Raw genomic sequence first — 13146 nt, 5'->3', positions numbered from 1 at the left:
GCGGCAGGGAGCGAGATCCGGGAATTAACCGAGCCCTCCCTGTGCTACCCAGGCCGCACGCTGGACAAGTCCGGTGCCTTCAGCTGGCGCCTGTGCCATGGGGCAGGGATGGCTCTCTCAGCCCAGATCCAGAGCAGTGATCAAGGGTTGCTGCACTTGCCCCCAGAGCACGGCGTGCTGAGGTGGGCCCGCTCAGTGCGCCCGCTGTACGTCATCTCTCTCCCTGTAGCAATCAAACTGGGCATTAGACCAGGAGGGCCACATGCAGGGAGGCAGAAGCCCTCGGGCCACAAACACCTCTCTCTGCCAGGGCTGTACATCCAGAGGGACTTCGTCTCAGCTGCGGGAGAACACGAGATCCAGAGGAGACAGGCTCCTGGATCAGCCAGGCTGACTCCTGTACGCTGGATTATTGCTTGGAGCTGTCCCATTCTCAGCCTCCCCATGGGGGTAGGGGATGAATGCTCACCTGCCACGCAGGTGGTTCCAGAGTGTAACCCATCCAAGGGAGAAAAGCTCAGGTAACACTCGGAGAGCAGGTAATGCTCTAGCAATGCAAAGAGCTGTTTCCTCTAGCATCACTGTCCAGCAGCTCATATTGCTAAGGGCGGCAGGCTCATTTTTGTTGATTTGCTGAGATAATCCCCACTGGTTGGGTTTACGTAAGGGGTGAATTAACAGCGTGTTTATTTAGACATCTTCAGTTGCCCTGGTGTGATGAGGTAGAATTGCAATCTCGTGCAATCTCAGAGGGGATTAGCATGCCTAACAGGGCAGTGTAACCTTTCCCTGCCTGCCGGGAGGGCCGCGTCCCAGGGCTACTCGGAACTGCACAGCGCAAGTGAAAACAGGATGTGGTTCTTGTCTTGCAAAAGCCCTGTCCGCAGCTCCTTGAGCGGAGAGCAAATCTGTGTTAGTACAACAGGGCAGGCGTTTCTGGTTATTCCCCAGCCGGCCAATGGCGTGTGTCACGCACACTTACTTACTTACAGCACAGATAATAGACATGATCGAGCAATGAAACTGCAGATGGGCCAAAGCCAGAACTGCAAATCAAACCTGTTTAACATTCTCGCTTTCCAATTCCTAGATCCACACCTAAATCTGCCTTTAATCCTGGTTCCAGATTAAATTCCAAAGGAAAACAATGACCCATTTCTCAGTTCTGATTAGTCTAAGACCTGAAAAGCTGGCAATGTTACCAGGTCAGCTGTACTTAAGAATTTCTCCCCAATTTAGGCAGAAATGGCAGATGGTAGAGCTTTGATCCTTAACCTAAACGTGATCCAAACCTAAATGCCATCTCCTTCACCATCCATCTCTGGGACATATTGGGAAAATCACCTTGATGATCTTTCTAGGTTCAGCTTAGTTCGGCTTTCTGGCTTCTCCCTGACTCCCTCAGCCATTGGCTTCAGTGGAGATCCCTCTGCTTACATGAGGACTGAATTTGGCCCTTTGCTTGCAGTCAGTACCCTTGGTGAACTAAAGCAGTGTTTTATGTCGGGGGGTAAGATTAAAGGTGCAATGCAAACAAATACAATGGCATATATTTGTGAATTTCCTAGAGCCATGACAGGGGACTATGGCAGAGTTAGGGGGCCAAGCAGGACTGGGTGGTGCTCTCTTCCCACCCCCAGGCCGCACCATACACCTCCAGATGTTCCTCTCTGGGGGGCGTGCGCCACAGTTTGGGAGCCACTGGTCTAAGGGGCCCTCACAAGACCCGGATGGATAAGAAAACCTCTCTGGATACGGGGTGGCCAGGCAGCTGTGTCACAGTTGAACGCGCAGCCCACCCCTATGCTGGCATTCTCCACCTACCAGCCTGAAAGAGATGGGGGGAAGTTTCTGCTCTAGGGCAGGGTGGTGGGACTCAGGGTGTCTGCCCATGGGGTGGGGGGAGCCGAGACCCCCCCAGGAGGAGCCTGCTGTGGTTCAGCCCCATTTAGCGTTGCCAGGTGTCCTGTATTGAACCAGAAACTCTAGTATTTGCACTAGAAATTGAGAAAATAAAAACATAAAACGTCCCGTATTTTCCGCATTTCTTCGCCCCCCATGGACACGCCACAGGGGTGGGGGAAGTGGCAGTGGATTGTCCCGGCAATTAAAGGGGCCACGACTGCTTTTTTTTTTTTTTTTTTGCTCAACAAAATTTTCCAGGCACTTCTTTTTTGGGGGGTGGGGGGGAAAGAGGGTCTGGTACTTTTGGTGAAACCATCTGGCAACCCTAGCCCCGCTCTTGCTGAGGCAGCAGGTGCCCCCGGCCCTTCCCGTTCTCATTCTCCTATGCGGCTCCCCAAGGGGCCTTTCCAGGGGGCGCCCCTCGGACGCAGGGGCAAGTGCAGGCGCTCGCCGGCCCCCGGCTCCCCTAGCGCGGCTCCCGCGGGGTGCGGGCCAGGCCGCGGGGAGCTGCAGGGGGCGAGGCTTGGAGCCGCGCCTGCCTGGCCGGGCCGGGCGGGCGGAGCCGCTGCGCATCGCCCCCGCCCCGGCCGGATTCGGAGCAGGCGCTCGGCGCTCCCGGCTGCGCCGCTTGTTGCGCGCTTGTTGCGCCGCGCCGGGCGCTGCCACATTGTAGCCAGCCCCGGGAGGGGGAGGGGGAGGCGCGGGCCCCGCCGAGCTCGCCGCCGCCGCCGCCGCCGCCAGGGGGGCCCCGGGCCCCGCCGCGCCGCGGGGCGAGGCTCGCTCGCTGCCTGGCTCCTGCGCGCGAAGATGGCGGCGCCGCTCGCCAGCAAGCCCGGCGCCCCGGGCGCCCCCAGCAAGCCCGCCGGCCCCGAGCTCGATTTCCGGTCCGGGGCTCGCTCGGAGGAGCTGAACCGGCTCATCCAGGAGTTCGCCCGGCACGAGCAGCGGGAGTACGACGACCAGCGCGCCCTGGAGATCCACACGGCCAAGGACTTCATCTTCTCCATGCTGGGTGAGCGCGGCCGGGGCCCCTCTCGCCGTGCGCCTGGGGCGAGGCCACCCGGGCGATTCCTTTCCTCCCCGCGGGGCATTTCTGGGCGCAGCCCTGGCCGGGTGGCTTGGCGGCCGGCACAGCAGCCCGCCCGAGCTGGGGCGCAAAGCGGGCTAAGGGACGAGTTCTCCCGGCCGGGCAAGCGCCCTGCGAGCTTGCACGTCGCTTTGATTCGCAGGTGGGGCCCCTTCCGTGGCAGCCAGGGCGCTGCCTCCATCGCCAGGCTCCTGGGTGACACGGAGTTAGCGGCAGATGAAAAGCGGAGGGCTGCGGTCCAGTCGCTGGGCCTGGTTACAAATCTTTCCTCCCACCAGGAGCCTTTCCCAGAGGAGAGGAGGCTGAGTAACATGGGTCATGGACCTTAGCGCAGGCTTTCGGGTGCCTGGCAGCGCCACACACAAAATAACACGAGAGGGAAGCACACAGGCTTCACCTGCCCTGTAGAGTCCGAGGTCAAGCCTTCTGAGAGAGCAGACCCTGCCAGTAAACAGGTGCAAGCTTCAAGGTGCTGTTGCTTTGCTCCAGTGCGTGTCTGTAACTGTGTAGATGCGGGGCGGGCGGGCGCAGATGTGCGGCTGCACAGAGTCAGTTTATTAATAATTAGCCATTACTGCATTTGTATATGCAAACATAATGGGTCGTGTTCCAGAAGTCTCATGATCACTTCCTCTTGAGTCACAGACGTGCAGTCCTTGAACCACGCGAGTGCCTACCTGCGGTGCTCCGGCGAGCTAAGGTGACTAGCTGGTGGATAAATGTTTGCTCTGGGATTTTGATTTTTTTCCTTTTCATGCCAGGCTTGGCAGGCTGCCGCTCATTCGCTCCACAGCAAGGGCCAGGAGGTGACAAGTTGCCTGGGGCTTGTTAGGTCTGCGGTTTGTGGGTGGGTTTCCTTTTCCCTTCCCTTTCTTTCCGTGTTAACTCCTGGCTGGAATTCCAGCCCCGCTGAAGTCAATGACAAACTGCTCAGTTGGGTCTTCTGGCATGTTTTTTTTGGGGTGGGGAGAAGGGCCCACAGGCAGAGGCTCACAGTAACTTGTCTGCAAAGCTCTGGGTCGTGAATGGGCGCACAGCGTCTCAGCCCGGGAGCTTTCCTTCACCTGTCTCCCTTCCCCCCATGCAGACGGTGGGTGTGGCCACAGATACTCCCCTGACACACCTGCTGTTTTTGCCTGTCCATCTCCATGGGCAAACGCCCGGAACTCCTGGCGTTTTGGTGCTTCCACACAGTGGCAAAGCCTCGCCATGGGGAGCCTGCCTCAGCTGTAATGGTGGAGCCTGGGATGTAGCAGACTGTGCAGTAATTCCTCATTTAACACTATAGAGACGTTCCAGAAACCGATCGTGTTAAGTGAAAACGTGCTAGGTGCGGTCAATTTTCCCATTGAAAATAATGGAAAAGATGGGAGTGGCATTTCAAGTAGTGGTGTCTGTTGGGACTGGGACATAAGGTTGGGGGAGAAAGGGGACTGGGTTACAGCAGGAAGGGGAGGTGTTTGGCTCTGTGGAAGGGAAGGGGAGGGAGATTGGGTTGGGAGTATGCCCCTGTGACGGTTCTGCCGGGATCCTCACTGCGTCCGGCGAGGGGGGGTCACCGGGGAACGGCACGGCGAGCGGTGAACCTTCGGCCACTTTGCAGAGAGGTGGGGGAAGCCCCATGCAGCTGCTGGCGATAGGCCGGCTGGGGAAACCCAGCCGCTGGCCTGCAAGCGGGGGCGGAGGAGAGGGGGCCAGGCGTCCGGCGAGGGGGAATCAGTGGGGAATGGCGCGGCGAGCGGTGAACCCTCCGCCGCTTTGCAGGGAGGCAGGGGAAGCCCCGCGCAGCCGCCGGCAACAAGCCAGCTGGGGAAATCGTGTTATTCCGGGGACGGTCGTGTAATTCAAAAAACGTTCCCTAAAAAAAATCATGCTATTGCGAAAACATGTTAAGCGGGCACGTGTTAAATGAGGAATTACTGTACACCCCTTTCTGCCAGTGCTGTGTGTCCAGGTTGGCAGGCTGAAGGGTGCTCTTAGCCTCTGTGAAGAGCCCACGTCAGTCAGCTGCATTCTCTCCCTGGCCATGCCTGGCAGGTTTTCCTTGAGTCCCATCTACAAAATAAAACCACTTCCAGTGCAGGAATTTTGTCAGAGCTAGGACTCCTGCCCCATTTCCGCCAGGGGGCTGGGTCTGAAGTGTCTGGGTCTTGCAGAATCCTAGCTTTAGCTAGACCCATCAGTGGATCAAGTTCTTTGCAAAGGAAGAGGAGTCCCTTAACTACAGGGTTGGGTTTAGTTGAAAAGCGTTTTTCATTGATAATCACCCTATGAGACTTTTTACGGTCTCTGGCTGTTCTGATGTAGCGCTACTGATGTGTTATCAAGCCAAGCACGCAAGGAGACGGGTCATGCAAGTGCTCACAATGCTTGTACCTGATAAACGCAGAGTAACTTCCAGATCTAACTCCCAACAATTCTCTTGTGATTGTCGAAGAGAATCAATGTCAGCGGAGAAATCTAGGGCTAGGAATCCAACGTCCATCTGAGAGCTGGATATAAAGTAGTGACGCTGGAAATGAATCGAGAGATGATGACGTGTGTGTAAGGAATAAGGGGTCTGGAGATTTAGAAACACTGGAGGAGGAAACTAAGTTCAGGGCCCGCAGGTATTGTTTGTTGTCCAGTGAATGGATGGATTCTCAGAGGCTGTGTCTACATTGGCAAGATTTTGCGCAAAATCTTGCCGCCTGTCTATATTGGCCATGAGTATTTGCACAAGAACACTGACGTTGTAATGTACAAAATTAGTGCTTCTTGTGCAAATACTCTGATGCTCCCGCTCAGGGTTAAGCCCTCTTGCGCAAGAGGCCAGTGTAGACAGGCAACGTTAATTTCTTGCGCAGGAAAACCCGATGGCTAAAATGGCCGGCGGAGCTTTTTTGCGCAAGAGAGCGTCTACACTGGCACGGATGCTTTTGCGCAAAGGCACATGCCAGTGTAGACGCTCTCTTGTGCAAATACCTTTAAAGGAAAAACTTTTCCGTTAAAAGTATTTGTGCAAAATCATGCCCGTGTAGACGCAGCCAGAGACTGTAACTTTGCTTGGGATCAGGCCCCCCCCCTGGTATTGCAAAGGTGGAATTTCTTGCACACTTGTTCTCTTTTGCGCGTGGGCAGCAGAGCCCTGGAAGAGTTCCTGGACTGTGTTCTGCACCTTCAGAGTCCAAGGCAGGGGCTGCTTGCACCAGCTCCTGGTCCAAACCGCCCGTGTCCTCGCATGCTAGAAAAGGCCGTTCATAGCTGCCCCCTTCCGACTCCCTCCCAGAGGGAGCAGGCGTTTGTTGGCAGGGTTGTTTGCATTGTGGTAGCACAACCAGGCCCTCTCCCAGGAGCTGGCAGCCCTGCCGCTGCTGCAGCCCAAAGAGAGCGTGTCTTGGGGATGCCTGCTGGGTGACGTCCCCGCTTCGTGCTGAACATCCCGAGTGTGTGAAGTGGAGCAGCCCGGCTGTGTCTCTGTTGTGATGGAGATGGTGGTGCCCGCACAGTGAGGTTTCTAAGTGGGGAGGGCAGGGGAGGGGAGGGAGAATGCCTTGTACTCGGGGGATTTGGAGGTCAGAGTCTAACTCCGTGATCCCAACCTGGTGGGCCACACATGCGCTGCGGTGCAAGAATGGCTGGGGCCGGCCCTGGTCACTCAGCGGGCGCACGTAACCACCCCGGCGGATGCCATGGCGCCCGCGGGCCCCGCATTGGGACCACTCGTCTAACTGCTAGGTCTGCCACTCACCTCTGGGAGCCTCGGACAGGTGTGTACGCTTGTGCTCGGCTAGGGTAAGGAAGGCAGTTGTACCCGACCTCCCGGTGGGGCTGTGACAAATTCCAAGTACATCGAGGGGTGAATTGGAGCTAAATCACAGCCCTGAACACGGAGAGCCAGGCCCGGGGGCTGTAAGCAAACTTTATGGGAAACCCGGCCGCACCCATGACAAGTGCACATCTGGATAGCTAAAATCATGCCAGGCCACAGATGTTGCCAAACCAGAGAGTGCCGGACTAGAGAGGGTCAACCTGTATCCAGATAAAAGTCCCACTGGGGTGTCCATCCATGGCAGGACAGGTCCCGCCAGACCAGCTGGAGTTGTGGCTCTTGCTGCCTCCTTTCTCCAGAGCAGCCGAGTTCCTCTTTGTTCTAAACCCTTTGCGGAGAATCGCCCTGGGGAGGTGGCTGGCTCCTCTCTGGGCTGCAAGGCCTAAGTCCAAATGAGTCGCGAGGCACCGATACGCTGTGGGATGGAAACGCCGTACGCTGGGCTCTTCGGGATCGGGACGCTGAATATTAACCATCCTCGGCAATTCCCAGTGCTGCCTCCGACTAGTTCCTGCGTTCTTTGTCCTGGGTCCTGACTCCCGGGTTGCTTTTCCATGCAAAGGTGCGGACAGCCCACGTCAATCTGTAACGGTCCCTTTGCTCTGGGGGCTCAGGCATGGCCGCGCCGTACGGAGAAGGGGGGATTATTTGTCTCGATCCGTTCGTGAGGCCGTTTTCAGAAACCTTGGCTGCTTTGCTTGTTGCCTAAATAGGTTTCGTCTCCACAAGAGGGGAGGGTAAAACTTCAGCTCCACACAACCCTGAACCATTTTGGCTGCGGGGAGGGGAAGGGGGGAAACCTCCCAGGAGGGGGGAGAGCTTGTACCAGTGAAAGGGATCCCTGGGTGGCTGTAGTGGGGAGGATAGAGCCCTCGCTAGACCCCGCAGGCCCATCCCCACACTCACTTCCAGCAGGCACGGCGAGGCGAGTGAAACAGGCCCGAGGCTCCAAGACGCTTGCGTTGGCGCGCTTGGAAACGCAGCAAGGAGTCTGGTCGCACTTTAAAAACGAAGGGATTTATTGGGGCATTGTTCCTAATCCCTAATGAACTCGTTCAAGTGCCACCGGGCTCCTCGTGGTGTGTGCTGAAACGGACGCACACGGCTCCCTCTCCGACTGGGAGCCGTTCCCGCCGCCTGCGGGAGGGGAGAGAGAGACTTTGAGTCGGGGGCTGCTCTGAGGGGCAGAAATAGCTGCCGGAGCGGAGGGGTCTCTCTGGAGGCGTGATTGTAACCCTCCCTCTCTGGCAAGCGGCCGCTCCCGACAGGTCTGAGGTCTTGAGGAGAAACGCGCCTTGCGGATGTGCCCCAATGGCAGTAAGGCCTAGGGACCTCAGGGTAGCCAGCTGACGCCAACCCTGGCCTCTTGCCCCCTCCACTGGGGGACTGGGAGGCAGCTAGTCCAGATTTGAAAGCCGGGCCACGTGGTCTCCCATAATGGCCGTGTAATCCCCCCTCCCCCCTGACTCACACACCTTTTGTGCAGTGAATCCAGCCGGAGGCTTTGTTCTAATTGCCTGTGAGTCAGGTGAGCGACTGAGCTGGAGCCGACGCTGGCGACTGTTCGGAAACGTTAGGTGGTGACGCAGGCCGCTCAGCGAGGAGCAGGGAACACGTCTTCCAGGCACGCACGCGCTGCAGGCGGCATTGTCAAGAACTTGCCCCAACCCCGCTCTGAGGCCGGGGAAACGTCTGTCGAGGGTTGGGGGGACGCGCGCCAAGGCCCGGTGTGCGTTACCGGCGACGGGTAATTATGCTCCTACAAAAGGGTGGTCACTAGGAGACGGGGATCGGTGTTTGTTTCTCTTTGCGCCATCACCTAGCACAAAAGCAGCAGCAGCAAGACAGACGTGGCAATCAGACCTGGGGAGTTTCTAGCCTGGAAACAGACGCTTCCGTTTTCTCTTAGCCAGCTGGTTGTTTTTATTTAGTGGCTCTTAGGGGTGTGAACAGGCAACTGGCTACCTGGGAACCATCGCCCTTCCTGGGTAGCGCTGACTAGGGCATGGCTAGCTGCTACCTGGGACAGCCTCCCCCCCGCTGCCACTTCCACACAGTGTGGGCCTGCAGACTCCCAGCCCACGCAGGTTGGAAGGGGCAGCCCCCCCCCCGCCACTTCTTCTCCCCCCCCCACTCACAGCAGCTTCACTCCGCTCCCCCCTCCCGCCCCCGTTCAATCAGTTAACCAGTGAAACTGGGTAACCAATTAAACGGGAGTTTCCATCCCTAGCGGATCGAGATCAAAGTGGAAGCTGAAATAAGGAGCATGGACGCTCGCGGCAGACGCTTCGGGGGAGCCGCGTTAGTCGGTGCAGGATACACGGACTAACAACCAATGGTCTGGTAGCACTTTCTGGACTAGCAAAGCACGGAGATGGGCCCGTGAGTCGCAGAGTCGCTTCTGGGGGCGGGAATTCAACTTTGCAACTCTCAGAAGCCCCTCCACTGGGGGAATGTGTCTCAGACGACAAGCGTGTCTCGGGGAAAGCGCTTGCTGGCAGCTCTCGTTAGCTTAATGGGTGTTTCCGGGGGCCCTGCTCCATGGGGGGGGCCTCTCCTGCATCCGTCGTGTCTCTTGTTCCTCCTCGCAGGGGGCATGTTTTAGTTAATTCAAGCTTTGCCGGTTGCCTTTTCGCTCGTGCAGACCCGGGCGCGGCTCTGCCGGTCCGTACAAGGTCTGTCCGCGGGAGGGTGGCCTGTGGGGAATTGCACCCTGCTTCCAGAGTATTGAACAGCTGGAAAACGGGGCTATAACCACAGTGCAGCTTGTTTGTCACGGAGCCGTAGGACTGGACAGGACCTCGAGAGGCCATCTAGTCCTTCCCCGCCCTCCCGGCAGGACTCAGTCGCCGTATGTTACCAAGTGAGCCCAGCCAGAACCCTCTCTCTGCGCTCATGTGCTCAAGCCCCCAGGTGTGGGGGAGGGCTAGGTAATATGCCCCCAGGTGTGGGGGGCAGAGGGCTGGGTAATATGCCCCCAGGTGTGGGGGGAGGGCTGGGTAATATGCCCCGAGGTGTGGGGGGCGGAGGGCTGGGTAATATGCCCCCAGGTGTGGGGGAGGGCTGGGTAATATGCCCCCAGGTGTGGGGGGAGGGCTGGGTAATATGCCCCCAGGTGTGGGGGGCGGAGGGCTGGGTAATATGTCCCCAGGTGTGGGGGGCGGAGGGCTGGGTAATATGCCCCCAGGTGTGGGGGAGGGCTGGGTAATACGCCCCCAGATGTGGGGGAGGGCTGGGTAATATGCCCCCAGGTGGGGGGGGCGGAGGGCTGGGTAATATGCCCCCAGGTGTGGGGGGTGGAGGGCTGGGTAATATGCCCCCAGATGTGGGGGGGAGGAGGAGCCTGGGTAATATGGAAGGCAGATTTGAACAGCACCAACTTTGCAGGCACCAAACCTCTGCTGAACGTGGTACCAAATCCGTGGACAAGTGGTATCTCAGCTGGGTCTCAATCTAGCTGAGTCTGTCTGCATAACGTCTCTAGGATGTCGCCTTCACCACCCACCCACTCAGCTAAAATGCCGTGTCCGGGTGCTCCTCTTCTGTCTCAGTTACCAGACGTCCATTTCTGGGCAGCAGGTTTAAAACAAACAAAAGGAAGGTTTTCTTCACTCAGCGCACAGTGAACCTGTGGAACTCCTCGCCAGAGGATGCAGTGAAGACTAGAACTTTAACAGGGTTCAAAAAAGAGCTAGATAGACTCATGGAGGTTAGGTCCATCAGTGGCTGTTTGCCAGGATGGGTAGGAGTGCTGTCCCTGGCCTCTGTTTGCCAGGATGGGTAGGGATGGTGTCCCTCGCCTCTGTGTGTCTGGAGGTGGGTGTCGGGACGGATCCTGTGAGGATTCCCTGTTGTGTTCTCTCCCTCTGGGGCGTCTGGCATTGGCCACTGCTGGCAGACAGGACACTGGGCTAGATGGACCTTTGGTCTGACCCAGTGCGGCCGTTCTTGTGTAATACATGGCTCACAGAGCCAGTCACGGCTTGGAGCTACCCAAAGGAGATGAACGGTTTGGGGAGGAAAGGGCCACCCTACAGTTCCACAGCCGGTTTTGTCAAGCGGAAGGAGACCGTGGGCAAAACTCTCCGGTGGCTGCATCTGTTGTGCGGGTCGGGGAGTCACGGTGCACACTTGGAAAAAACAAACCATTTAATTCTCAATTAGTGCCCACCTTAATGCTCACCTTAATCCTGCCCCGCTCTTCACCACCAGTTACCCACCATTCATCGGGCAAGGAGCGAGATCTCTGTCTGACTCTGGGCAGCGCTCTCTGCAGTAGCCTCTGATTCCAGCGGCGAAGGTGGTAATCGTCCGTGGGGGAAGAAGCTGCCTGCTGGCTTAGCTGGCGGATTGGGCCACTCCGAGAGTGGCGCTTTGGAGGTTGCCATGACGGACAGACAAGAGCGGCGTAGCAGGTTTTTTGGTCCACGCGCGCTGCGTGGCTGGGGGGGTTGGGAGGGACAGAGCCGGGCTGTTCATTCCGTGGCAGGTCTGGGGAGCTGGGACCGAGCACGGGGCTGTCTTGCGGCGTGTACGTGCGCCCATCAGAACTTACTCGCCGAGGGAGGAGGAATTGTCCCAGCAGGCTGGTGGGTGGGCAATGACTCATGGGCAGACGTATCACATCTCCACCCAGAGCTCAGCTGGGGCACTGGCCTGTGAGAGGGGCCCCATGCACGTTGGAGAGCCCCTGAGCATGCAGGCTCTAAGGACGCGGCTCTGCGCTCCCTTCGCTGGCCAAACCGACTCCAACGCCGTGGAGAGCTTTTCAGAACCGGGGCCTGCGGATGCAGACGCTGCCGTTTGTAATAATAAAAATCGGTCGTCACCGCACTGTGCTGGTAACAAAGATGGGGGGCTGCTTGTCTGCTAGTGCACCTTGTTGCCCGGTTTCTTCCAGGCCTGGAGAATAACGCGTCTGCAGCCGCTGCTGTCGGGCCTGGTGGAGGACGGCATGGCTCTGGACGGGCTTTTCTCCCCTCCTGCTCCTCTCCAGGCCTCTTTGCAAAAGAAAAGACAGGACTGTGTAGCACGTCAAAGACTAACAAGATGGTTTATTAGGTGATGAGCTTTCGTGGGCCAGACCCACTTCCTCAGATCAATTTGGGTCTGGCCCACGAAAGCTCATCACCTAATAAACCATCTTGTTAGTCTTTAAAGTGCTACATCGTCCTGGTTTTTGTTTTAGCTACACCAGACTCACACTGCATCTCTATCACTATTGTCTTTGGAAAAGAGGCTGTCCCAGGGCCGCACTGCATGCTTTGGGGCCGAGAATGGAGACTGACGACAGCAATGGGAATCACAGCCGCACCGGCTGGAAGAAAGTCTCTGAGCGGGAGCCGTGTTTGTCTGTACCTGTAAAAACAACGAGCTGGAACCCAGAGTTTATAACCCAAAAAGAAGGGGAGAAAAAAACCCCTGTGGATAGCAGGACGGGTGCTAATGAGGCTAATTGAGTGGGCTGGAAATGTCCCATTCATAGCTTCTGATGTCAACGAAGTGTTAATGGCAGGGAGAGTGACTTTATAATGTGACATCTAGTTAATGTCTTTGTTCAAGCCCAGGGAACCAGTGTCACATTTGCATATGAAGGTCAAGTCCTCGCTCGCTCTGGCTCTGTAATTGGCTGGTGAAATTCCTCTGTAAAAGGCTGGCTGCTTTGAAATCCATTCCCCAGGGCCCAGGCGTGTTAAAGAGTTTCTGTGTCTGACGGTTCCTGATGTCTGACTTGTGGCCATTTCTCCTTTGGCTCAGAGACTGTCCAGTTTGGCCATAGACTGGGGTCAAGGCACTGGACTGGGAACCCTCGGACCTGGAAAATCGTGCTCTCACCAGTCTTCCACCAAATGTGACTTTCCATTTACAGGTGTAACGTGGTAGAACTACATTTGCAATGGGTTAAAATGCTGGGTTTTGAAGTCTCTGAATACCCTACCTCCCTGGTTGGTGTGAGCCTGGGTCAGGGCCTGCGTCTGTTGACTTGCAGCGGGACTGGGGCATTTTGGGAAGCTTTCCTTGTCTGGGCCTCAGTTGCTTGTCTGTAAAATGGAGATAACAATTCTCCTGCTGCTTGCGCTGCCTCTTCGGCCTGGTCATGCCAGGGCAGTTCTTTCTGGTAAGGCTGGGGTGAGGCCATAGCTGGGATGGCGCCCCTCTTCCCCCCCCCCCCCATTGGCAGGCCTGCGTACAGATGCTGGGGAAGGTACTCACGCGCCCTCCTAGTGTGCTGATCGAGTGGGTTGGCCTCGGAGGGAGGTTACACAGTGACCTACTTACTTGGGTCTAGCAAATAATCTTCCGCAGTCGGTTCCCAAAGCTCCTTACGAAGTGCGGTCCTGAC

The 13146-nt window shown here is 57.2% G+C and overlaps 1 protein-coding gene across 1 annotated transcript in view; it reads left to right on the top strand.

Moving 5' to 3' along the window:
- The first annotated feature begins 2264 nt into the window (after positions 1-2264).
- MB21D2 (Mab-21 domain containing 2) overlaps positions 2265-13146 on the top strand; it is a 55791-nt gene continuing 44909 nt past the window's right edge. Inside the window, exon 1 of the mRNA XM_075938277.1 lies at positions 2265-2917. Coding sequence (XP_075794392.1) covers positions 2290-2917 — 628 coding nt within the window. The 5' untranslated portion in view covers positions 2265-2289. The remainder of the gene's footprint in view (positions 2918-13146) is intronic.

This window comes from Pelodiscus sinensis, chromosome 10 (assembly GCF_049634645.1).
Source record: "Pelodiscus sinensis isolate JC-2024 chromosome 10, ASM4963464v1, whole genome shotgun sequence".
Classification (NCBI taxonomy): domain Eukaryota; kingdom Metazoa; phylum Chordata; order Testudines; family Trionychidae; genus Pelodiscus; species Pelodiscus sinensis.
The sequence above is the reverse complement of the archived record's forward strand: the minus strand, read 5'-3'. Positions and strand labels throughout refer to the sequence as shown.